Here is a 25005-nt window from a genome sequence, read left to right as displayed (position 1 = left end):
ACATGCTCCAAGAGGTTGGACCGTATTCGATTTATTGTTTCTTCTACGATTTTATAGGTATTGCTGTGGAACTATTAATTTTAACCTTCTACAATTTGAATAAGTACCCTTGTAAGCGAACGCTGATCATATTGATTCAACCATTCACACTTTCCTATGATGTTTGTCCAGGTGCGAAAGATTTTAAAGGTTTTACGCTGTCAAACTGCTTTTCATAAACCAACCTGAACAAGCATAGCTGCATAAAGAAAGAACCTTGTTGCAGCGTCGTTTAGCATCGCCGGTCAAACATCGAATTCATGCTGTTTTTCTACAAGAATATTACATTCGTTCACGGGACAGATCGGTCGACTTTTCCCAGTTTCACAAAGTTATATACAACCGCAATCCTAGTCGTTGCACCCGAGTAAAATAGATAAAGTAGCTCGGTGTGTATAAGGCACACGAGGTTAGTCATTGCGGGCTCCATTTTGCCTAAAATCAGTAGTTTTGATCTGCGTGCTTGTTCCTGCATCCTGCGAACGATGTAAGTGTCTAAACCGGTATGAAACATAATCTTTATGGTAATAAATCTGTCCGCATTCCAGTTTCTGTCAGTCAGTTGTTTAACCAGCTTGGAACATACGAATCAAATCGCCCAAAAATGTCTAAGAATCCGACGAAAGCAGAGCTTAAAGCCGAAATTCAATGTAAGTCATGTTTCGCCCAATGTACACTTGTAATCTAAGGCTTAAATTTAACGTGTTTCGTGCGGGTACAAACACTTGTGCATAGAAACGAAGCGAAAGTGTGTGAATCATCGTAATGTTATAAATCTTTACTTTTCATAAAACACGCTCCATAGCAATTCTGAAGGATGCCAATTTGGAAGAGACGGCTGCCAAGAAGGTGCGACTGCAGCTGGAGGAAAACCTAAAGTGTGATCTTTCAAACCGCAAGAAGGAAGTGGACGACTTGGTGATGGAGTACGTTAACTCACAAGCTTCTTCCGGCGAGGAGGAAGATGAGGACGACAACTACCGTGGTAAGGGAAAGACGAAGGGTGGCCGTAAGGCGAAAAAAAACAGTGACTACGAAGAAGACGAGGAAGAAGAGGAAGATGACGAAAATGACGATGATGAGGACTATTCCGAGGAGGAAAAACCGAAGGGCCGTAAGAGTGGCGGAAAACGTGGCACCCCGGCCAAGCGTGGTCCGACACCGAAGAAGAAGAAACGCACCGCTGTCAGTGAGGACGAGTCGGATGGCAGTGAGGACGATGAGGAGGAGGGCAGTGACGAGGATTACAAGCCACAGAAAGGTGCCAAGGGGGCTAAAGGCGGTAAGGCGGGTGGAAAGAAGCGTAAGAACGATTCCGATTCCGACTCGGATGAGGATTGGAAGCAAGCGTCGCCAGCCAAGGGCAAGAAAGGGGCCGGTGGAGCAAAGAAGGGCAAGGCGTCCGGGTACACCCGACCGTACACTCTGTCGGCCGATCTGGCCGCACTTTGTGGTGCGGAGTCACTGCCTCGGCACGAGGTGGTGAAGAAGATATGGGCCATCATTAAGGAGCGTAATTTGTACGATCCCAAAAACAAACAGTTTGCCATCTGCGATGCGGATCTGCAGAAAGTGATTGGGGTCAAACGGTTCCGTACCTTCGGTATGCTCAAATATCTTAAGCCACATTTTATAAACTAGACTAGACTAAAGTGTAGTGATGATGAGAACAGGGCAAAAGAAATTCTGACTCAAAGGTTTCTGCTCCAAATCCGTAACAGAAAAGACACTAAAGTCTTTAGTTCTCCACGCTAAACTGAATAATTACAAGCTCCGCTAATTAAACACAATTATTACAAATGCCGTTTTAATTGTTGAAGATCCTAATATGGTTCCCGCGCGCTGGCAGGGTGCTAAAAAATATTTTAAAGATTCTTTCAAACTCGTTTATTTTCGTAGTTTGTATATTTCCAACCGAAAATTATAATCTAGTATTGCCGGCAAATGTATCGGCGTGAATAGTCGTTCACTGCAATTCTATAAAAAAAACAACCATCTATCACACTCTCGAGTGTGACTCACAAATGCGTTCCTGATTTGCTTTTCATAACATAATACGAATAATTAAACTCATAAACATATTCGTATTTACAGCCAACGCGGAAAAGAAACTGATGCAATATCGGAGAAATAGACAAACTTTAATTTTAGTTGTTCAGTGAAGGACATCAATCCGACACTCGGGACCCAGCCACCATACCGAACGATGGGCGAACTACTGCAGAGCCTCTTTTATTTTGTGATTTTATACTTCTTTCGTGCGATTATTTTATGAAATATGCGTGTTTAATGTGCGATCCAAACGTAGGAGGTTCCAAACAGCCAATGCAAAGGTTGAAAATCTATAAGACGGTAATTTGTGTGTGTGAGTGTGGTCAGGAGTAACGTTTGGCTTACTCCGAATATCTTTCGATTACCGATAAAACAGGGTCAAGATATACAAAAGGAGCCAACAACGCGATTGTAGCACGAGCTCCTCCTTTGAAGTTGGCCCTGCGTATAGGAAAGTGAAACATTAAATAATTCTCTATTCGTAAGAAATGTCCGTTTTGATGGTAGTGAAAGAAGGAAAAATTTAACGGAAACTCATTGCGCTCTAGATGTAATTCCGTTCCGATCGACGAAACTCATTCTGATTTACAAGAAAAATTACAAACTATCCAAGAACCGCGCACCGCAGCAAAAGTCCACCAATTGTAAGCGAAAACACAAAACAAAAATAAAGTCAACTAGAAACCATATTTTCTCTCGGAAGCAACACGGAATCGAGCGCTTTACAAGAAAGAAACAAAAACAAATTTTATTATCAAAACGGAATCCACGATAACTTCGTAATTCATATACTGGGAAATGGGCTTATGTTCTATAATTGGAGTCTTATCGTGTGAACGAACAACAAACACTAAATCATAAATGCATTCGCTACAGTCAACAATAGTTGCAGTCAAAAATGGCCGCAATGGCGGCTACTGATTTCCCAGTTGCATTGAAGACTAAAATAACAAAAAAAGGAAATTATTATTTCGATTATGTTTCCGTCGGCGTTTACATCCAAGCAACCATCTAATTTACCTTTTTCTGAAAGCCAAACATTGAAAGTCTACTCTGCGTTAAACCTCCATTATCACCTTTGGAAGACTGTTTTCGAGTGGTCGATAGTCCCGGGCGTCTGCAGGAAGCTTTTGATTTCACGTTCTTTACGCCAACCGCAGCCGATTTCATAGTTTCCGGTTCCTTGGGCTTACGACTCGCTGACGGGTTTGGTTGCGTCAATTCCTCTTTCTGTCCCATATCAATAGCATCAACATCGTCGTTGTCGTCAATTACAATGGCCAGTTCTTCGGGATCATTCTCGATACAGTTAACTTCACCAATTTTCTTCCCATGATGCCGCTCAAATAATGCCAACCGTACAGAACCTCTAACCCTGGGACTTGTGCACTCGCTTTCTGGCTCAAACATACTGGTTCCATCGTTTTCCTTCTGTGAAGAGCTTAACCCGTCACTGCTGTTGGGTTCTTCCATAGGATTGTCATCCTCCGCTCGATCCTTCTCGCCCATGGCAATGCCACTGTCAAACCGATCCAATTGGGACCGTTTATCGTCGGTGCAAGCAAGGTGCGGATTCGTGCCCTTTTCCGGTGTTCGTTCTCCCCGGTTCGACCGTTGAGCTTCTGGCGATTGCAGGTACAGTGCGGTGGCTTCCAACATTTGGCTTCGCTTACTTTTAATCGCTTTCACGATAGCCGTCGGAGATTCATGCAGTGCTCCGCTATCGGTGCCGGTTTTGTACGATTCTGGATTTTCCGCATTCGTCGTAGATTTAAGAGTGCTTGCCATTTGTACCTTTGTTTGTTGTGTGCAGAAAAATCTACTTATCACCTTCTGTCCACCGTTGTTGGAACCGCCAGTGGTGGCCGTTGTGTTGGCACGGGTGAACCGACTCAGCCGGCTGGTTGTGGTGGTGGCCGCTATTGAGCCTTGCCGTTGCTGAGAATAATCGATCCGTTTCACTGGGCTGATGTTCTGCAGCAATGATCGATTTTCTGGCGTAATCTTTGTGGGCGACAGTAAATCGGCGTTAGGTGAATTGCGACACGTAACGGACCCACCACTGGTGGTGGCCATTACGAATGGGTTCCGGTTTCGTTTGGGTGTTGTCGGTTGTTGCTCGAGCAAAGCCATCGTTTCCAACGCGTTCACGTCTTCGTACTCGATCGCGACGGAAGATAAAATGGATGACTGTGCCGTTTGGGTATAACAAAGCCGTTTTAGTGGTGGTTCGTTGCTTTGGATGCCATATGCCTGCAGCACATCGCATATTGTGTCCTTCGTACCCTGCTCTTCGAAATATGCATTTGGAGGTGGCCGTTTAACAAACGTCGTCATTGAGGCAGTCTTTTGTTTCGAAGAGCATTGTCTCACCATCTGTTTCTCTTCTACTAAAGCTTTGTAATTTTTCTTCCAAATGCTTGGATAGCGACGCTTCCTCGCCGGCTCACCGTCAACTTCATCCGCTGCATCCGGATGCCAATCGTCCATTTGTCGGAGGGAAAAGGGATCCAAATTTCCTAAAGCCAGATTAAAGGCCGTGTTTTCGTCTAAAAATTCACCCGCATTGCAGCAGTATGCCTCCGGAGTACCTTCTTCGTCCGGGTCCAGCAGTCGCGTCTGTCTTCTCTGCACTGGATCGTACACAACCATATGTTTGAAGGTAGCATCCGCCTTCAGAAATTCATCCTTATATGCTTCAGACACGGAAAGCTGCCGCATGTTGAGGTAGGAAGGTATCTTTGCCAACGCTCTCCGGATGTCGGGATCTTCCGTCTTCAACACAAAGCGGCACGCCTTAGCTAGGCCAATTCCGGGCAAGGAGTCGAGGTAGTCACATCCGGACAGAATGCACATGTAACGAAACTTGGCAAACTGGAAGCGTTCCTCGCGGCAACCCATTGCTAGGTGCAATTTCGACGCGTCCACCATTCGGCAGTTACCCGTCAAGTCCAGCTTGAACAGGATCCGATTGCAGCCGAACAGCACCAGATCGGAATCTTCTGTGATGACATATTGTGCGATGTCGGCGCGATTCAGAAATGCAAGCTGCGCGTCTGCCTCGTACGGCGCCACAATGCAATCGACATTCCACCGGCGGCACTCCTGTATTAACTGTAACGCCATATCGGGCGTAATATCAATGCACCGCCTCAGGTAACTGCGTGCTTCCTCGGTACGTCCGAGACGCAACAACTCTGCGCCTCTTTTACGTGCATTTTCTCTGCTTTCGCGACGTTTGGATTCCGTTGCAGCTTTGGCCGGCAAATGACGGCCATCGAACACCAGGATTGGTTTGATGTTGTACGATAGGAGAAGTTGAACGTACTTGAGGCAGTACTGAATGTGTAGATCGGTTGTTTCACCCCTGGCAAGCCGCTCCGCACAGCCGAAAGCGCCACGATGTAGCCAGCAGTAGCTATCGATAGCCACGCACTTGCCACGGAGATCACGTAAATGGTAGGTACTGCTGGCCTTTTCCAGAAACGGCAACAATCCCGTAATTCCCATCTTTACTCCGCGTCGGAGTTAACTGTTTTGTTTATTTGTTATCTGGGGATTGTTATTTCCCGCCAAGCAATTAGAAACGTCACACAAAAGGCTGCGTACGTTTGAATGTAAACAAAATCGCAAACCTAGCAGGCTGCGTAAAATGAACATACAAATTTCAAATGTTTCGTTATTTTGTTAGGAGCCTTTAACGAAAGAATTTCGCCACTGTTGGCTAAACAAAAATCATTTCGGATCGTAATGGAAGTCTGAAACATAGTGACCCTACAAGTGATGCTAGTCTCACTTTAACACGTTGCTGCAAAGAAGTAAATATACTTTAAATACTAAACATTTAGATCGCAAAAATACTGATTCCTTTCTTAACTTTATTGCCTCGCAAAAACAGTATGCCATCGGTATTCTGACTCGTGATCATGATTTTGCTTTCAACCTTAACATTTCCAGGAAAAAGTAATATACAACAAACGACATAGCGGCGTTTGAATACGGAACGCCAACCTCCACACTTGCTCCAATGTACGCTTAATAGTACGGCACTTAAAACATTCTAATCAGAAACAAGGCCTTCTACGCTTCTATCCCTTTTTCAGGATTTCGGAAGCTATTGCTTTCTGTTCACATGCGTGCTGATTCTACAATTTCTTCGATAAACTATCCGCCAGCCGAGCCACCTGGCGGTGCTTTTTCTTACTCTTCTTCTTCTTCACGTTCACCCGATGCGTACCAACGCGTTTGACCTCGTTCTGGTGCCGTTCTTTTAGTCCCTGCGCAAGAGCTAGACAATCGTCCTCGGTTGGTTCGATTATGTTAATCTTTGGCACGTTGGCTCGCATCTTTCTCCAGTACCGATCTTGCTCTTCGTTGACCCTTTTTACCACATCTTCCTCGTCTTCCGAACCATCACTGGAGCCCGAGCGCATCAGACTAGCCGGTTTAGCAGGAACCTTCTCCTTCGGTACCTCGTGCGAGACGAGAGATTTCAGTAAACGATTGTTTCTCTTCAAATCGGGCCGATAGTCCTTTCTGTACTTCGCCGCCGGGTCTTTCATTGCTATATCATCCTCGTCGTTTACATCGCTACCGGTTGTTATAGCTCGCTTAAGCTTCTTTTTGTTTTTCCTACCCTTTTTCTTGATTGTTAGCGAACTGTGGTCCAGTTTGCGTATTTTCTCACTCAGCTGATCTAACTCATCATCCAATGATGGCGGAGGCTTAACTTCTTCTTCTATACCATCCTCCTCGGGCAAGATTGAGAACATTGTGGCAACACAATTTGCCAGATCGTTGTCAGTCTGCTTGAGCACCTTTGTTTTCTTCCGGTTCTTCGCCACAACGTAATCCGCATGGTGCACCATATCTTTCACCTCATCATCGCCTGTACCCACCGAGGCTTTTTCGAACCACTTTTGATCGTTGCGTTTCTGTTTCTTAGACCTTTTTCGACCATTACGAGAATGCTGCACCTGCCAGTCATTAGTCTTCATCACAGTCTCAAACTTTTCGTGCTCCAGTTTCTGCAGGAGCTTATTGTTCTGTTCATCAATCCGTGCTAATTTTCCATTTAGCGTTAAACCATGACGCGCCCCTCTGAAACGAAATGTTCCAATGATTGTTGATGTCTTTAACTTGTTTACATAGTGTAGACTAATTGAACTCACTTGTGCGCGGTTCGTCCTCCGCAGGCCGCAAACAGCTGCTCATCCGTAAGCGTTTGGGTTGCTTTAAACTCAATATCTTCCATGTTGATACGATCCGCCACCTCTTGTTCTCCCCCAGTTGCACCTAACATGGAAGCCTTAAGGAATGTGCTGCCATATTTTGTCCCATCTTTTCCGGCCTGTTCCTTCAGCTTCTTCACAGAATAGCTCTTTGTAGATATTTCGACTGCGTCTGCCTGCCGAACGCTAATCTGGCTTCCCTGGGCATGATTGCCTCCTGATTGAACTTGAACATTGCTTGCTGCATCGTTATAAACACGCTCCCACCAATTGTCTGTAAGATCTTTGGCTGGAGCGGCACCTAAGCCTGAGGTGTTGAATTTCAGCGAAGCTTTGATCGGGGCAGTGATTCCGTCAGTATTTTTGCCAAGACCATCACCTACAATAAACACATTCATGAATGAACTTGATTCTGTTAAACGCTGTATTGGAGTCTCACTGTTGTAATTACCTTCTTTCCAACCGTATTTTTGCAGAATATTCTTGGCGAAATCCATTCTGCTACACAAAGCACGTTGCTACTATCCCAAGGATACTCAAATCCAAGCACATGTTTGTTTTAAACACACTGACAGTTGACAGGTGGAAAGTGATGAGAAATGTCAAACAGACGAGCGCTGTGTGAGCGGGTCATTGTTTTTCTCACGATCGGTTTTTACTGTTCCTCTATAATTGTAATTGTTTGCCTAATCAATTAAATTAAGCTCTGGATAATCTATCACATACGTTGTTCTATAATTATTTTAATATCAGGGTTTGAAACAGAATAACATTTTTGTTGCAATGAGCCATTTTGGGTAAAAAAAGAAAGATAAGATGACGAGAGGTTCGACTCCACTTACTTCATCTCACCTACATACCATCTCTCACTATGTGAAAAAGAGTCATGGTGAGGTACTTTTAAAAAAATATTTGTATGTCCATGCGAATTAGGGTGTTGATCATATCCCTACGTTTGTATATCCACGCTTCTAGGAGTAGAACACAAACTTTACAAACAACTTACACAAACAACTTCTTTGAACAAAACACTTTCTTTTTAGCAGATGATGCTTCGAACTGAATACACATAACAGTGTTGAGAATCAATTCAAGCATAATGCTCGTCCTTTCATTTCATGTTTTCTCAAACTCAATTTAAAAGACGTTATACCAAACACAAATTCTTCAATTTCATCATATAAGCACGTGTTTTTATTGAATTTCTCGCTGAGAGCCATAAGAACTTACGTGTATTTGTTTAAATTTCACTATCAATGCTTGTTCTGGCTGTTGCAAAAAGCCTATACACCACCGCCTATAATGAACCCCGAAACAGGTATCGTCCTAGGAATATTATATTATTGTTACAGTACCCTTTACATTACCCATCGGCCTAACCGTTTCGTTTTTGTTCGTTAAAATAAGAGTTTATTTCCTTAGTCATTATTCGATGAATATATGATTGAACCCATAATTTAAGAATTAAAAAAACCCAAAAATATCATGTACACAATTTCTTAGGGAGAAACTATGGGTGCTTAATGTTTAGAAAATATATAAGAGCGAAATATGCATATGAACCGCACCAAAAACAATGTTTTAAATATAAGTGGTTTTACCAACGAATTGTTACGTTGGACTACAAGTTTAATCATCAAGCAATTAACAACACATAAACATAAAAAAAAACACAACAATAAATTGCACTTGTCCTCACATTCTCTGGTTAAAAACTATTCAAATATTTGCATTGAGTTACTTAAATCATCATCTGCGCGATTGAAAAAGGAACAGTTGAAGTTTCTACTGTACAAACAAGTATAGTAAAGGTACACGTGGGTCTGATAGTAGTAAGGAATGGGTTTGGTTTGTCTGGTTTTTTAAATATTTTAGCAATGTTGCACCGCGAAGTATTGGTTAAGTTTGTAGCATGTTTTGTGTTAACTAATTGCTGGGGCACCGAAATGGATGTGAAAAGTGGACTTATCAATAAACAATTCAGTGCTATACTTTGCAATGACAATGTTACGTCCGAACAATGTCCTTCATTGTTCAAATAGTAGAGCCCATCTCAAATCGAAAGTCTCATAGTAATGCGCGGCGAACATGCCCTGTCACAACACTTGTTATTTTTCCTATTTGCCCAGCAATTCGGTTGCATGCGTGTATTGAAATTCCCATGCATTTTACGCAAATAAAGAGCTCTTGCTTCTTTCTACTTATGGTTTTTTTCTCTGCGCCCAACTGGTAATCCGATTAATTACTAGGGGCCAAAGTATGATAAATGCCACCATCGCCGGTGAAACCTCAGCGAAAGGCCACCAGGCAGGATGGGCAGCCCGGCGGTGTGATGAGTACCGATCGGCGGAAGCACTAAGTTTAGCAAACTGCTGTTGCTGTTGATCGCGCAATGCGGTCATCGATTGTTCGATCATGCTGACTCGACTGTTCACCTGTTGCACGCTGGCATTAAGCCGTTCGATTGTACGAGTTATCTGCGCGGCTACCTCTGCATTTATTTGCCCATTAGAACCGTTTTGGAACATTCCAACACCACCGTTAGCCAGTGACACACCGCCCCCGGCTGCACTTGTCGTTCCATTTTGATACAAACGAGCATGATTAACAGCTTCGATAGGACGGAACGAGTTGGCCGTTTCGCTCTCGAAATCGTCATCGTACGTGTCGATGTACTCATCATCACTAAGTTCCGATGGCCCAGAACTGGCTCCATTACTAATTGTAACCAAATTCACGCCAATTTCCACCGGATGGTGCGTATGATTTGACTGGCTGTGTTGGCTGTGACTGTGATATCCATTGATAGCTGTAGGCTTATGCACATGACCGTTGACCATTGGAACCGTATGAGCGGGCATCATGGGTGGCGGAGACGGCGTGGCTGGCGATAAACGTCCCGGACTGGCTTCGCGTGATGCAAATGGCGAGTTTGGTCGCGATCGCACCTTTTTTATCGCCTCTGGTGCAACCATTTCCAGATCACTGATATTAACATTATCCAGGTCGCTCATACTGTACTCCATGAAGTTAGCCACATTATCAGTGTAGGACATTGTTTCGACAATCTGAAATAAACGGAAACAAACAATTATTTACCAGATCATGCAAGCAATGCTGCGTCGCTAAAACGTACCTTTTTCAACTCGTCAACATATCTTTGCATCGCCACCTCCTTCGGCATGTCGCCCAGTCGGTTCCACGCATCCCATTTGGCACTAGAAATAAATAAAACACATAAAATCGTTGGACAGGGTTTTTCGGCGACTTTCGTCAGAGGTGGATTTTATCACCATAAAATGTCTTTTCATTTTTAGATATTACATTATACTCCACATAATGTACCAAATTTTGTCTTACAAGACTGTTCAATAATATGCAACGCCTACTTACCGATTAATAACGTCCCAAAACCCGGGTCTACGCTCGCAACATTTTCCTTTCGTAGCCTGCTTGAAGTACGAATAGAAACGTAGTAGCATATCATTGCTCGGTTGATAAGGTCCTACGGTGATGTACACAAACAGCCAGGTTACAAAGAAGGAAGAAAAAACAAAATGTAAATAAATCCCCTGGCACAGGTTTTAAAAATACGATTATGGGAGATATTTTCCATAACGAAGGCTGTAAGCCCCAAATAAGGTATAAAGGTAACATTATAATTACACTATGTACGATGCGCTTTTCAACCTATGCTGGTTTTATTACTTCTTGAATCTCAAATGAGTGCTGTCCACGTGTCTAATGCTTCTTGTTGTCATAGTTCACTTTTTACAGCCTTTTTTTAATTTTGATTCGCTCGACCTTGTCGCTCGAAGAGTTGTGATGATGGAAGTTGGGGCAAATGCTTGATGACGCTAGACGGGGTTTACCAAAGGTTTCTCTACCACTCCAGGGAGACAAAAGTCTACATTGCGTTGAATGTTTTGCAAGTTGCAAGTCACTTGGCTTTGCGCCACTTGTGCTTTGAGGCCCCTTGAAGGTTATAACTGAATACTGTGTTAATGCGATTTTGGACTGCTGAAGACTAGTCTTTTTGTTATTCCAACCATGAACGAGGCAGCAAGGTTTTTCCCACCACCAAACGCTTTTTTACATTTCAGATTTTAATTTGTACTTTTCTTTTTTGCATTGCAAATATTACGATTGGTGCAATTGCAATTGTATCATTGCACCATGGGCCCAACTTTTCTTTTTCTGTTTCCCATATTGGTAGCATGTACATTCCACCCCTCGCATAGCGCCGATAAGGGTAGATTATTCCAAATGAAACAGTAACTGATATCACTACACAATACTTTCAACTGATATCGAAAGATACCCGTCCATGTAAACGTGATACCTGTTTTGCGACGAATTTAAACTTTGTTTGATATATTTTGTTTCTGAAACATCCGTGAAGGCATGATGCAGATGGCAGCACAATTAAATGTGGCCAAAGTAAGTCTAATTTCATTTTTTCAAATTCAAATATTTATTTAATATTCGTATTTGTTAATAAACTATAAATGGATTGTATTTAACACGAAGCTCATCCATTGTAAACAGACATCAACAAAAATCAACAGACGATATAAATAGAAATAAAATGTTGGGTTTCTTCGTGTGTTTTCGTAAATTAAATGTGTTTCATTAAGTAAAACATGAAACTTTAATTGTTATCGTTGTAACAATTTAAACTTTGCTTGTTGTTCAACGGATTGTTATTGAATACTCGCGATTGTTTATCAGTAGAAGATAAGGATTTCACCTTGCTCCTGTTGTTTGCAGAAACTGTGTATGCACTTACCATTTTTCGGCAGCCCCCGGATAACATTGACCGCCGCATTGAAACGGTCCTCGATCGACATTTTGAAGGCGATTATCTAAATCCTTCCCCGGTGCTGAACAGATATGTGCGAGGTATTGCGTTTGGTTTCAGCTCCAGTTTACAGCCGGTCGTAGGGCACGCATTGGAGCGGTTTTTTTCTACGATGAAATACAGCGGACTCCGTAAAATAGCCTATTATTATTGAACGGGGCAGAGTCCACGCGGTGTTGGCAGGGGTTCAACGGTAAAGTTACGTAAACGAAGATATACGCGGATACGCCTGGATCAGTATGTAGGACCAGTTTTCTCTAATAGTAACAAAAACTAAAACATCGGAACCATCGCGCACGGACTGGTTACAAAACTTCAGAACAATTTCCAATCGGTAACACCGCTTATCTCCAATCGTGAGTTCCCCGTTGGTAACAAATATCCTACAACTTTATTTAATATTTTTATTTTGACCAGGAACGATGCACCTATGTCCACTGTTGTAATTCATTGACATTTCTATTTTGTCTTCCCCTTCTCTTCTGTTCCGCTTCCATACGCCACTAAAAAGTTATACGCAACGTCTTAACCCCCAACGTTTCCACAATCCCTTGGAACACACTTTAATTCATTTTACACGAAGACTGTGGTCCCAAGAGCACCTCAGCCTGATTTTTCCATCGAATTGATGAATCAAACTGCACCTTTTTCAAGCGAATTGCACAACCGTATTGCGTAGAAATATTGTCACCATCTACACAAAGAAATAAACTTTTGCTCTGCACTTTGGCCGATGCTTTCTTGTCACCAAACACAAACATATAATTGTGCACTGAATCGAACGAAACATAGTCCGTTCAAACACGCCATCGAAAAAAGTCCATAAAAACAGTACACACAATTGCAGGGAAACGTACCACTATGGAACTTTGTTAAATGCACTTCGTGGATATCATTAAACAAAGATGTTTTAACCGGCTACTTTGTTACGAAAAACTGCACCACAATACACATAATGAACGAACGGTAAGGTAGTGTTTCAATCACCTTTTAGCACATTCGTAACGATTGTGATGGCTCTCGGGTTAATTGCCATGTCTGATCCCCACAACAGAACCTACGCACCTCTTCCAAACAACCAGGCCATTCGACCGTCAATCTGCGAATGAATGCGATGATAGTTCCTTACTAAGGTGTATAAATTAGAAGGTGAAGTCGTCCAGTGTAAAATGACATAACACTTCTGTGGTATCCATATGAGTTTGGGGGGGGGGGGTATCGGAAAAGGGGGCTTTTGACATAACTGTTCTCAAATATGGCACCCTTTCCAAAGCGACATAAAGTCACCTTCTATATTTGTACACCTTGGTTCCTTACTACGCATTTCAACGATTCCGGAATCAATCGCAATCCGGTCCGAACCTAGCTAAACGAGATGGGTTCAAACAGCTGTTTGTTTAGATAAACTTGAAAAATATTCTTCATATGTACAAAGCCTTGCTCTAACAAATCTCTATCAAATACGGGAGACTGTGCCTAAATTTACTCTGCAATAATGAAGGAATTTATAAAGATTCCAACAGTACGAACCTAGTTTCCTACGATCAGCAGGGCCGACGAAAAAATGAAAACATTTGTCATCTCTATCAAATCGTATTCGTAAATTCGTTGAGTAAAAATTATTGTTATCATTTTCTAAACATATTTATTGATCTATCCACTAACATCCCTAATTAAGGAGCTCGTCAGCAGACACTTTCGGTGTTGGAAAATAAACATTACTATTAAAATGCTCTTTCAGGTATTCCCCGCCACACTCTTCATAGACGGCACGTGTTATCAATGATTGGCGAAACGTTTCCGTAAGACAAAATTTTCTAGCCCCGTTCCACCCGTCCAGCAGTGGATCGTTTGCAATTTCAATTTCGAATCTCGACTCGAATGGCAGTATTTCACGCATTTCTCTCGCAAGTCGTTCCTTCAAGCCCTTGATTTTCGCACACCCTCCCGTAATAAATATATTTTCCACTAAGCTGCTTCTTTGTGCCGCCGGAAACAGTTTTAGCACGAAATCGATCGTTTCCGATAGGCCAGCTTCACAGCTTCCAATTATGCTTGGTTGAAAGAGAATCTCGGGGGCACGAATACGTTCCACTCCTACATGCAGTTGGTACAATTCTGCTGCGCTACCCGACATCAGCAGCAAAGGATCCTCGTACGTGGCATCGTATTGTTTCAGGATGATTTCACATTCCAGAAGACGTTCGTTTTCATTCTCATTGTCACTGTCTTCATCACGACTGATTTGCTTGTACACATCCCAATCTTCATCGCGCATGCCGAAATCATCGCTTCCCTTTTCCTTCCGCGCTAGGTGGGAAATTATGCGCATCCGTTCTTGGGCTGCGGCTGTACGCCGTTTGGCCAAATCCTGTTTGCGTTGGCGTCTAGCTTGTCGCTTTTCGAGAATCGCTTCCCGCTTGCGACGAGTTTCTTGAACCCATTCTCCAATGGTCATATTCGGTGGAGGCTGTAGCAGCTTGTCCGTATCTGTGGGTGGAAGAGAATTTCCCGCGATGGGCGTATTTATTTTGATGCGTGTTTTATCAATTCGCGAATTAACTGTTGTTATCATCCGTTTCAATTCGCCGGCATCCTTGAGACTGTGTTCAGCAAGAGCGTCCCGTATGTCGTCACCATCTTCGGCGGATTCTTCCAACTGCTGCAATTGAATCAGCAGCTCTTCGTCTTGAGCTAAACGTTCCTCACGACGCCTTGCGTTGATCTCTGCTAGTCGTCTCGAAAGCTCCTTTTTCTTTTCGACTTTTTGCTCAGTGGACATTGTTGGAGCTGTTGCTGTCTGATTATAGGGCAGTTGAATTTTCTTTACATTTTTCTCGTAATAGTCCAGGGTTGCCCAATCCTTTAGAGATTCCATATAATCATAGGCAAATTCGCCATATTTATGCAGTAGTACTTCCGACCGGCTCAACGTAATAGCATTTAGGTGGATGGTGTATTTTAGTTGTAAACAACGATGCAGGAACGCTATCATATTTGAACCACCGATATTCAGTCGCCGTACGTTCTCCACTACTATACGACCATCAACGATTGGAACGACGTGCGTCGTATGGTAGCCAGTGGCAATGATGAGCCCATTTTTCACTCGCTGATTAGAATAGTTACTTAAAAGACAATCAACACCATAACATAAACCCGGTATCTCATAGCACTCGAACAGCAATTCCGACATCAAACTCCGGCAGTAGTTGGGGTTAAACAGGCACTCTGTGATCATGATCCTGTGCGGTATCGAATCCTTCGTATTGATACCCATCTTTGTGAATATGTAATCGAATATTTGTTCCTGCACATTGTAATGCGTAACGACATTACGGTCGAACTGCGTGCGCAATTGCATCCGCATAGCCTCGATGTTCACAATATCGTTGCCGATTTGCGTCACGGGGACGGCAATAGCATCCAGATCCTTTTTGTTCCGGTCCTTCCTTGGTTTTGCAAGCAGATTGCGGAACGTTAAGGCCGGTCTGTCTGCAAGCATCCACCCGGCCCGGCAGTTGTACGATCCATTATCGATAACAATTACCGCCTCGCGTCCACCGGATGGCCCAGGATACGGTTGAACCACGTCAGGTATGGTCTTCAGATCTTCGATCGGCGAAATATCCATTGTGATTTCACGAAATTCCTTGCAGCCGGTTTACTGTAAACACTAGAATGTTGTTTGTTGTTCTGATGGACTGTCAAGACTGTGGACTGTTTGACATTTTTCAGTTCCGTAACAAACCCTGTAACTGCATTGCATTGCATTGAATGCAAAAATATGCAGAAATGCTTCATAAAATTAAAGTCTTGTGTAAATAGCGGCTATACAATGTTAAATTGTTGACCCAAGAAGATTTGGTTGCATACATTTGTTCAAAACAATTTATTTGATTTCATTATTTTCAATCGGGCATTCGTAGCCATAGGTAACGTTTGGATCCAAAGTTGTAAACTGCAATGAAAGCAACAGCAAACACGCACGCACACTGATATAAAACGTACACTTTATCGGTTCATGGAAAGTTGAAGTTTACAATATTGTGCTGACGAAGTGCAATCGTGCTCATCGAAAGATAACTGAGCAGTTTAGACTATTTCGCTGTGAAAAGCCGCGATTGCCTGCACATTTGCAAGACATGGTAGTGTGAAAGAGGGTGTAGCATTCTTTTCTGTTGATTTTTTCGAACAATCATCGTATCCCGTCGGTTCCCTGCATATTGTCGAAAGTCGCAGGATTCTTCTAATTAGTTATACATTAGTCATTGAGCTCATTGTTGGGGAAGCAGCCGAGTGTCGTAGCTGTGAAACTACAGTCTTGAATCTACAGTCGGGAAACAGTGGCCCTGAACGTCCATTGAAGCTAGTAAAGAAACCATCGAACCTATCTCACTCGAATAAAGATGATGGTAAGCATACGTCCATAGTAACGGCAGTGCTTCCTGTTTTTTTTTTACTGTGGGATGTAGCCCTGTCCATGACCAATATGATAACGACATGATGCATGTGGGCGGCATACTGTACGCCTGTATTATACGTGTTGATTCATTGCAGGATGGAATGGAAGAAAACGGCTCCCCGAGGCAAACGGCTAGCCCAATTACTGCCGCTCCCGAACCAATTCAATCCCGGCAAGGTTCTGTAGAAGGAGGCCCCACCGGTGGATCAACCACTACATTGCCTGAAAACTCTCTGCTAGTGAGTCATATGAAATTTTCTTTGTTTCTTTGTTTTTTTTTTCAAAAGATTGGCACCAAAAAACTAACCATAATGTCGATATTGTTGTTGATTTCCTAGGTTGATATTTCCGATGCACTGAGTGAGAAAGAGCGTGTGAAGTTCACTGTCCATACGCGTACAAATCTTCCCGGGTTTGAGAAAAGCGATTTTCTAGTCGTCCGACAGCACGAAGAATTCGTCTGGCTGCACGATCGCTTCGAAGAGAATGAAGAATATGCGGGCTACATCATACCACCGTGTCCACCGCGGCCCGACTTTGATGCGTCGCGTGAGAAGCTTCAGAGGCTCGGCGAGGGCGAGGGCAACATGACCAAGGAGGAATTTAAAAAGATGAAACAAGAGCTCGAGGCCGAGTATTTGGCCACCTTTAAAAAAACGGTTGCAATGCACGAGGTGTTCCTAACTCGTCTTGCCTCTCACCCGGTGTTCCGGGAAGATTCGCACCTGAAGGTGTTTCTCGTGTACGATCAAGATCTGTGCGCAAAGATGAAGAAAAAGATCGATATTTTCGGCGGGTTGGTAAAGAGCATTGGCAAGACGACCGATGAAATCTATCTCGGTGCGACGGTGAAGGATGTGAATGACTTCTTCGAACATGAGTTACAATTTTTGGGCGAATACCACGGCCATTTAAAGGAAGCTGCGATACGCACCGAAAAAATGACCAACAAACATAAGGATGTTGCCGATTCGCATGTGCGTATCTCGAGTCAGCTGCTCGGCCTGTCCACCGCCGAGCACGGTTCGATGGAGAAGTTTTTGGCCAAAACGGCGGACATTTTCGAGAAAATAAGAGTGAGTATTAGCGCAGAGTATAGTGTAAGAGGTAGTGTAAATCCTAAACAAACTTATTTTGCAGTTATAACTCTTTCTTGAGTAGTTTAAATATGCTTGCCTTACCTTATGTTTACCGAAACTCTTTTGATTATAAATCCAAAATAATCACCTAACATATGGTCTGGCATTACAGAACATGGAAGGACGCGTAGCCAGTGATCAGGATCTCAAGCTTGGAGATACGCTACGGTACTACCAACGGGACAGTAATGCAGCGAAGGCGCTACTCATACGCCGATTGCGCTGCCTGACTGCGTACGAAGCGGCTAATCGGAACCTAGAGAAGGCGCGAGCAAAGAACAAGGATGTCCATGCGGTAGGTCTGGGGTCGGCAAAATCCGGTCTGCCAGCTAATTTTAACCGGCCCGTAAGAAAATTATAGTGCACACAACACACAAGAACAAAACACATTTCAATTATTGTCTGATTTGTTCGCGATTCCAAAATTATTTTTTCCTAAAAATTTACGTTGAAACCTATTGAACTATTGAACCGTGGTATTCAATAGAAGGCGGCTTTCTCGTCCATTTATATTAGACCTTTTCCCATTTCTACTACTGATCGTTCCAAGTTGTGTTCGACTATAATCCAACGGCAAAATGACATGTTTACATGTTAACCATGCTGTCGAAGATTGCATTACAATTACAAAAATAATTCTCACAATATCAAAGACATCCAAGGTAGGCCGTTCTATTTGTTCACTTTAATTCTGTTACACCGGTAAATCTTTTACTTAGGCTGTCGGGTTAGATTTATAGGACGTCATCGTACTGTTATCGTGGTTTCTGCCGGAACATGCCTTACCTGTAACCGTTTGTGACTTTCTATTTGTCTGTACTTTCTTTCTCTCTTTCTTTTTATGCTTCCTACATTGTTGGCCGTATAGCCGTTGGAAGTGCAGGAGGTGGGAATGGTTTTATTCTTAGCCCAGTTTCGCATGCATAGATGATTGCTCGTGTCCCGAATGATATCCAAACTGTATATGCTAAGAGAATGTTGTTTTTTTGGTTTTAGGCGGAAAGTGCTCAGGCACAAGCATGTGAAAAGTTTGAATCCATGTCGGCCCGTGGTAAGGAGGAACTGGTCAGCTTTAGACTACGCCGCGTTGCTGCCTTTAAGAAGAGGTAAGAACTACATCATTCCATTAATCTTTTTTGCTTATAAATATTTGCTGTGAACTGTTTTATTAAAGCTTGACCGAACTGGCTGAATTAGAGATCAAACACGCGAAAGCGCAGTATGATTTTCTCCGCCAATCACTGCTTTCCCTCCAAGAGTTGGTGTAAATCTATGCTGAGCGGGAAAATCAAATAGAAAGGAGTAACAATACAAATGAACCGTTGCCGTCTGTGTGGAACAATATTTCTATTATATTGCCCGGCGAACCGTCGAAAAACGAATATCCGTGCTGCATTTGCCTGCGGCTGGGAAGGATCTAAATCGAATTAGAGCAACAAGTAGATCCGTTCGTATCAAACGGCCTCTGGAAAAGGTAGCAAATTGGAGGGGAAAACGAGCATGTAATATAAACATCATCGTTTGCAGACCACGTTAGAAGTTATTACCATAAATTACGTTGATACATTCTGCTGTTGGCTGTTTAGATAAGAACAAAGTAAAAAAAAACGTTGGTGCGAAGTATTTTTATAATATATTTGCTCTTGATTTGTTATTTTGCTCTCTATTAGTTTTTTTTTGAGTTTTTGATTTCCTCTTATATTATAAGCATACTAAACCACATTTATTCGAATTATATAAATGATGATGAACTCTGCATTGCTATTCATTTATCTTCCATCCTACATTAAATGTGACAAAAAAACAACAAAAACATATACATGTATATTATACATAATCATGAAATTAGTAAAAATGAAATCGAAATGTTTGTAGATTTTTTTTTCTAATGAGAAGAAAACTATAGCAAAGAGCGACTAATTATAACCAAACGAAATAATGCGAACGTATCCCGCGGTAATGTTAGAGAAATACGTTTGAGCATTTTATATTTACCGCCCTTCTCAAACAGCGGAGCAGGATCTTCTTGTTTTAGTTTTTTTTAAACTACGAGCAACGTGGGAATAGGACAACTTATCGCGCAGAAATATTACGGAAAACGGATGCTGTAGCATGGATCTAGGAATAGTTCGTATAAGTCGCAATTTGTATGAAATATTGATTGATGATATAAATAAATGAAAGAAAAAATAAATCATACATATTTTACCGTCTGTGCACAGTGATGACAATTCTCAGGCCTTCGGAGTTCATTTTAATGAGAGAACGCATGTTTAATTTTTTTGGGTCACATTAATTGTAACTTTCCCATAGCTCGTACAGTTTATTGTGTCACCAATCAGTGTGTTGTTATAATTGCTTGTAGCTTAACTTAACGGATAAACATCTACGTCACGATCGTCCTCCATGTATTTTACCATTTGCCTTTATGTGTTAGCCTAGAACTGTGCCTAGACAACTGGGGACAATGTAGTGTGCTCCAATAAAAACCTATTCCCCCATTTGCTGCGTCGATTGGTTAGTAAGGTGAACGGAAACGTAAGCCAGTATAATTCGAACCTTTATCTTCCTCTCTGCATGTCACGTGGTTCTTTCTTGGTGGACGTCCTGTTTCATCGTTTTGCAAATTTATGTTACTGTAAAGCATTTTGTGTAATGTGTTTTTTGATAATTATATTTTCTTCTTTTTACCCATTTTTTCCCGTACATTTTTCTAAGTAGTATGTATGTTTGTATAAAATAAACCCAGAAAGATTTTTTATGTGCCATCATAATGGTCACTGCTTGATTCAACCCCTTACTCTACCGGTTCTCAGGTGAATATTGTTCAGGTATGCAGCAATACTCATAATATTGGAAACGATTAATACGCACACGAGCGGAGTTACCACTAATTAACCGTCCGTCTCGGTTTCGGGATGAGCCAGACGCATTTGGGGTGATACAAAAATAATGATGTGATACAATTTTCCTTCATTATGCCTGTTTCACGTGGTAATGGTAGTTTTGTTGCAATAGACGAAACTACCAATGCGCACAAGTTTTATCGTTTTCTTTTTTTTGGTTAAGAATAGTCTATATTTTGGTTTTAAACTACCTGCTATGGGATTCTTCCGGGGTGATGTTCGATTCGCTGGCGGAGAGCATAGTAGTTATAATAATGGATGATTTTTTCCGAAAACACAACCTGCTGCCAAAATTATGTGTTGATCAAAAAGCTTAATTTTCAACCAATTTCAACACATGAAAATTGTAAACAACACATAAAAAGAATTTGTAAAAATGAAACAAAATTTTACAATAAATAAAGCAACAAAAATGTTCTTGCGTTATAGCTACGCCTGCCTTTGCTGTAATATTGCCTTTCTCGTATCTTCCTTTAGCGAAAGGGGTAAAAAGTGTCCAACAACAGCTTGGCATCTACTACGAGGGGCACTTAACAGCACACCTAAAACACGCATAGGGCTTGATATCTTTTAGAAGCTGATGGCCGGGTGCTGATGAGGAATGTCACATTCACCAACCGTTACCCGGTACATGGCCATCTCGCTGATGCCATGGTAATGTACGAACGCCGCAACAAGTACGAGCACGTGGAAGATCTGATGTGATTGAAACTGATTGCAGAAACAAACGGTTTAGATATGAGTATTTAAGATTACATTATCGATATTAGCATTACTCACCCAAATGTCGCACTTGCCGGGGAACCACCGTTCAGGAACGCGCAGGGCGTAGAAGAGAGCCCCAAGAATGTACAGTAATCCCATCAAAATCAACCATCCCAAGCTAGCTTGCGAAATTTTGCTAAACCAGCCCTCCATCAGCACGTAGTGGATTGCAGGAATGATACCGGACAGACCGAAGCTCATGAAGACACCTGCAAATGAAACCCAATGTGAGTCATCCGTTCATCGATGTTTTTTTTTCAAAAGGTAGAAACGGCTGGGTCAGCACTTACCGGCGCGTAGCGGTCTAAGATTCGGCTGCGAAAATTTGTCCCACAGCGACGTGATGATGGAGGTGATTCCGAGGACGATAACGACGGTTAGGTAGATAAGCTTGTGCTTGTAGTGACAGTAGAATCCATAGTAAAGCCAAGGAACGAATGAACCCATGATAAGCAAAGCGATACCGCAATAATCGAGCCTATAAAAAAAACCAAGGTCATAATCAATGGATCCCACCACTGTTTTCACACATGTTGGTTCGGCTCTTACTTTGAAAACAATTTTCCAACCATTTCCGAGTGGCAGCAAAGCGTATGGAACGCAAACGAAAATCCTAAGCAGATTATTGCTCCGATGAAGAACGTTAGGAAGATGAGTTTCTCCTGGAGCTGGATCTCGAATGCTGGCCGCGTCAGGAAGTAAGCAGCCACGCCAATAAACATCACACACCCGAGCAGATGCGTCCAGATGTTGCCGGTTTCCGTGTGTATGCGGAAAATCGACTTGAAACAAGCGCTGAACGAGGGTAACGGTGGCCGGTGTCCTTTGTGCAGGAAATCGTTATCCTGTAGCCAGGCCGGTAGATTCTTAAAATGACACACCTTCCAGGAGGCTTCCCAAACCTTGCGCACGAACTCTTCCGCCTGCTCGGCCGCATTGTGAGCTAACGCGCCCAGATCGATTTCATCGGACAACACGCCCGCCTTGAGTACTTCGGTCATTTCTGCCTCCAGTAGCTGATTATCCTCGGGGGTCGAGGGCAGCGGGCAACCGACACCGTCGTCTTCCTCCTCTTCCAAGTCGTCATCGTCATCCAGAAGATCGATATCCTCGGAAGCGAGCGAATCTTCCTCAGGGACCCAGACGCGACGCTTTCTTATGCTAAAGTCGGCTCCCATCATGTTGCTGAACAGTTCATCGCCGGTCGCTGCGTTAAGGGCACTTTTGCACCCGCTACCGGAAGCCGTCTGTGGCTGTATTCCTTCATCGGTATTGTCCATTTCGTAGCGCAAAGAGGACATTATGTACTGTTCTATTCTGGAATGGGATGGTAGAAAAATATATTTATATTGTCCATTTGAAAGTCATCATACACGATCGGTTCAGTTTTCATTAGTTATGCTGTAATCAATTTCCCTATTTGTTATTCGCGCTTTTAGCACTAAATGTTGTTACCAGATTCTTATGTTCCGCTCAAATTCACCAACAAACTCTTACAATAAACCAAGTCAAAAACGATAAGAGTTGCGTTAAATGTAAGATCTAAACTGCGCCGTGAACGAACCATAGACTTCGAGATGTGATAGTACTCGTGCTAAACCATTGATGCTTTGTATGCCAGTAATTGACTTGATGACATCCGAGACAAAGTGATATCGAAACGATCGTAACGGAACAGTAGGTAGTAATTCAAGAACCACACGCGCATTGCTTTTTATTGCGATCTTTCTAAGCAGTAGGATTTAAATGACGCAAATAAAATTCTTTTTTTTTTTCTTGCTGCCACAGAATGGTAAACACATTCTGGAACAAAGATGGTAAAGATTGAGAATTTATCTTTAAGTTTTATTCATTTTGTTCGTCAAATTTGATACTGATAAAATATCATTAATATTGGCAATACTAATAATTTATCTATGAGACACATTAAAGGAGTGCCAACTCGACTGCCTTGAACGCCATCACGCGCAACTAGAGTGATTTCCTTATCGAAACATATAGCACTGTGTGGTTGGACACAAAACTAACATTGAATTACACATACATCTAATAAAAAAACATTGTTAAATTCGTAAAATTGCAACTATGTGTGCAAGGCACTGCATTGCTTATGCATCGATTTATGTTTCCTTTCGTTTCACAATATTCACCGCACAACATTACTAATCACAATTTTTCTATGATCGCAGAAAAAATCAATAACCTTCGTCACTAGCTTTCGAACCCGCCACGCCAAGCACTACAGGATTCACACAACTGTTTAGCAGAGTGGATGGAATCTGATGGAAAAAGTGCTTTCAAATGAATCCACTTTTCCACTCGATAATTACTGGTTGGATTAGGAAAAAGTAACACTTCCTTGTGTTAACTTTCAATACAACGTGAGATCATGTGATTGCACAACCATTTGCTTCCTTGTAAACCAATAACTTCAGAATCTAGAGTATTTTTACGACGGATCTCGGTTCGTAAATTTCAAGCAATTTACTACGAATTTAAGTTGTAGCCCTTTTCGCTGCATTACAGTATGATTTTTATGTTTTTTGGTCACTGTCGTATGGATATGTGCAGCAGCAGCAGCAGCACCAGCAGACCAGAGGCAATATGTTTCCAAACCTTAATGACACGAACAAAGTACAAACGATGTGCGACGGGTTACGAAACTACACTGTATGATGCACTAATTGCAGGTCAAATGAGAAACCCTTTTCAATTGGCTAGATTTCCGACATGCAGAATAAGTCCCTATGCATAACACTACGCTGTATCGATTTGATCGGTCCATGCCACTATGGCGACCACATTATTTATCAGAAAAACGTATATAGTTCACGCACTTTTGTTCCAGTTTTTACTGTCTTCAGTTGTTTTTCTTAATCAGATGTTCGCAGTTGTTGTAACATGGAAATTGGGACGTTTAATTACCGAAATTTTAGGTATCGTACGAAGTTCCGCTGCGATAGGTATTACAAAGAACTACCCCTACGTCCCTTCAAGTTGGGTCTACGGAGGGGCCAAGGGATGTACAATCGCGAACGATTTCACCTCAATCTCGAGTTGATATGTACGCCACGAGCTCCACAAACTTTATGAGAAAATCGACCGTCCTTCGGTGACGGAGTACGATCCAGTCCAATCTGTCAAACTCGGATTTGGCAGGGCATTTGACAGAAACATACAAACGGCTAGTGCTTCAAGATTTTACGAAAAATAGTTTTGCTATCATTTGAACTAGGACCCTACATGTTGCATGCATGAAATTGTTATATTTTTTATTTTTTTAAGCAAGATTAATTAGGTGCCATAATTTATACCTCCTCAAAGCAAATAGCGCGAACTAGCGAACGTAACCGTCACATTGACAGAATTCCTTCAGTCAGAATGCACGATTCCCAAATTGTTCAGTAAGTTTTTCAGCAGGTGAAATCACAGTCGTAAATATTAATCAGTATATGAGTCATTTAGGCCTAAATTCGTAGGACAATTATTTCACAAGAGGATGTTTCGATCAACCGCTGTGCGCTGATAAGGATGGATAAAACTGATA

General features: G+C 42.3%; 7 protein-coding genes across 8 annotated transcripts; 2 read left to right on the top strand and 5 right to left on the bottom strand.

The window, feature by feature from the left end:
* Positions 1-257: 257 nt before the first annotated feature.
* Positions 258-1921, top strand: LOC131286787 (nucleolin). The gene is made up of 3 exons (XM_058315786.1): positions 258-526; positions 588-689; positions 845-1921. Exons 2-3 carry the CDS (start codon positions 644-646, stop codon positions 1678-1680), a joined length of 882 nt encoding a protein of 293 aa, XP_058171769.1. The 5' UTR covers positions 258-526; positions 588-643; the 3' UTR covers positions 1681-1921.
* A 1084-nt stretch (positions 1922-3005) lies between these two features.
* Positions 3006-5613, bottom strand: LOC131284744 (exonuclease 1). The gene is made up of 2 exons (XM_058313605.1): positions 3112-5613; positions 3006-3032 (listed from the first exon to the last, which is right to left on the bottom strand). The coding sequence occupies exons 1-2, from the start codon at positions 5599-5601 to the stop codon at positions 3006-3008; spliced, it is 2517 nt and encodes an 838-aa protein (XP_058169588.1). The 5' UTR covers positions 5602-5613.
* Positions 5614-6000: 387 nt separating this feature from the next.
* On the bottom strand, positions 6001-7819 carry LOC131287011 (G patch domain-containing protein 4). Its single transcript, XM_058316025.1, has 3 exons — positions 7774-7819; positions 7263-7701; positions 6001-7191 (listed from the first exon to the last, which is right to left on the bottom strand). The coding sequence occupies exons 1-3, from the start codon at positions 7817-7819 to the stop codon at positions 6237-6239; spliced, it is 1440 nt and encodes a 479-aa protein (XP_058172008.1). The 3' UTR covers positions 6001-6236.
* Positions 7820-8535: 716 nt separating this feature from the next.
* LOC131286591 (acyl-CoA-binding domain-containing protein 5) lies at positions 8536-12452 on the bottom strand. The gene is made up of 4 exons (XM_058315569.1): positions 12112-12452; positions 10716-10827; positions 10459-10540; positions 8536-10390 (listed from the first exon to the last, which is right to left on the bottom strand). Exons 1-4 carry the CDS (start codon positions 12170-12172, stop codon positions 9524-9526), a joined length of 1122 nt encoding a protein of 373 aa, XP_058171552.1. The 5' UTR covers positions 12173-12452; the 3' UTR covers positions 8536-9523.
* A 1382-nt stretch (positions 12453-13834) lies between these two features.
* Positions 13835-15817, bottom strand: LOC131287122 (actin-related protein 5). The gene has a single exon (XM_058316141.1). The coding sequence runs from the start codon at positions 15815-15817 to the stop codon at positions 13853-13855; it is 1965 nt and encodes a 654-aa protein (XP_058172124.1). The 3' UTR covers positions 13835-13852.
* Positions 15818-16232: 415 nt separating this feature from the next.
* On the top strand, positions 16233-19312 carry LOC131286234 (sorting nexin-6). 2 transcript variants are annotated; one of them, XM_058315162.1, is made up of 7 exons: positions 16233-16598; positions 16744-16887; positions 16987-17724; positions 17900-18082; positions 18656-18673; positions 18784-18893; positions 18962-19312. In XM_058315162.1, the coding sequence occupies exons 1-7, from the start codon at positions 16593-16595 to the stop codon at positions 19053-19055; spliced, it is 1293 nt and encodes a 430-aa protein (XP_058171145.1). In that variant the 5' UTR covers positions 16233-16592; the 3' UTR covers positions 19056-19312. The 2 variants fall into 2 exon arrangements, with proteins under 2 accessions (XP_058171145.1, XP_058171144.1); XM_058315161.1 differs by lacking the exon at positions 18656-18673.
* A 1712-nt stretch (positions 19313-21024) lies between these two features.
* On the bottom strand, positions 21025-24533 carry LOC131283987 (adiponectin receptor protein). The gene is made up of 5 exons (XM_058312837.1): positions 24384-24533; positions 22008-22775; positions 21749-21936; positions 21474-21667; positions 21025-21404 (listed from the first exon to the last, which is right to left on the bottom strand). Exons 2-5 carry the CDS (start codon positions 22757-22759, stop codon positions 21264-21266), a joined length of 1275 nt encoding a protein of 424 aa, XP_058168820.1. The 5' UTR covers positions 22760-22775; positions 24384-24533; the 3' UTR covers positions 21025-21263.
* Positions 24534-25005: the final 472 nt, after the last annotated feature.

The sequence above is a fragment of the Anopheles ziemanni genome, chromosome 3 (assembly GCF_943734765.1).
Source record: "Anopheles ziemanni chromosome 3, idAnoZiCoDA_A2_x.2, whole genome shotgun sequence".
Lineage (NCBI taxonomy): Eukaryota > Metazoa > Arthropoda > Insecta > Diptera > Culicidae > Anopheles > Anopheles ziemanni.
The sequence above is the reverse complement of the archived record's forward strand: the minus strand, read 5'-3'. Positions and strand labels throughout refer to the sequence as shown.

Excerpts from the sequence above, each read along its gene's own strand:
- LOC131287011 (XM_058316025.1), bottom strand. The coding sequence starts at position 7,819 with ATGGATTTCGCCAAGAATATTCTGCAAAAATACGGTTGGAAAGAAG. Across the intron at positions 7,702-7,773 it reads AAAATACGGTTGGAAAGAAG|GTGATGGTCTTGGCAAAAAT; the intron begins GTAATTACAACA and ends TGTTTATTGTAG. Across the intron at positions 7,192-7,262 it reads GGAGGACGAACCGCGCACAA|AGGGGCGCGTCATGGTTTAA; the intron begins GTGAGTTCAATT and ends ATTTCGTTTCAG.
- LOC131287122 (XM_058316141.1), bottom strand. The coding sequence starts at position 15,817 with ATGGATATTTCGCCGATCGAAGATCTGAAGACCATACCTGACGTGGTT.
- LOC131286591 (XM_058315569.1), bottom strand. The coding sequence starts at position 12,172 with ATGTCGATCGAGGACCGTTTCAATGCGGCGGTCAATGTTATCCGGGGG. Across the intron at positions 10,828-12,111 it reads CCGGGGGCTGCCGAAAAATG|GACCTTATCAACCGAGCAAT; the intron begins GTAAGTGCATAC and ends ACATCACCGTAG. Across the intron at positions 10,391-10,458 it reads ATGTTGACGAGTTGAAAAAG|ATTGTCGAAACAATGTCCTA; the intron begins GTACGTTTTAGC and ends CGTTTATTTCAG.
- LOC131284744 (XM_058313605.1), bottom strand. The coding sequence starts at position 5,601 with ATGGGAATTACGGGATTGTTGCCGTTTCTGGAAAAGGCCAGCAGTACC. Across the intron at positions 3,033-3,111 it reads TGTTTGGCTTTCAGAAAAAG|TCTTCAATGCAACTGGGAAA; the intron begins GTAAATTAGATG and ends TTGTTATTTTAG.
- LOC131286787 (XM_058315786.1), top strand. The coding sequence starts at position 644 with ATGTCTAAGAATCCGACGAAAGCAGAGCTTAAAGCCGAAATTCAAT. Across the intron at positions 690-844 it reads GCTTAAAGCCGAAATTCAAT|CAATTCTGAAGGATGCCAAT; the intron begins GTAAGTCATGTT and ends CACGCTCCATAG.
- LOC131283987 (XM_058312837.1), bottom strand. The coding sequence starts at position 22,759 with ATGTCCTCTTTGCGCTACGAAATGGACAATACCGATGAAGGAATACAG. Across the intron at positions 21,937-22,007 it reads GTTGGAAAATTGTTTTCAAA|GCTCGATTATTGCGGTATCG; the intron begins GTAAGAGCCGAA and ends TTTTTTTTATAG. Across the intron at positions 21,668-21,748 it reads TCTTAGACCGCTACGCGCCG|GTGTCTTCATGAGCTTCGGT; the intron begins GTAAGTGCTGAC and ends TTTCATTTGCAG.
- LOC131286234 (XM_058315162.1), top strand. Across the intron at positions 16,888-16,986 it reads TGCCTGAAAACTCTCTGCTA|GTTGATATTTCCGATGCACT; the intron begins GTGAGTCATATG and ends TTGATTTCCTAG. Across the intron at positions 18,894-18,961 it reads GTTGCTGCCTTTAAGAAGAG|CTTGACCGAACTGGCTGAAT; the intron begins GTAAGAACTACA and ends GTTTTATTAAAG.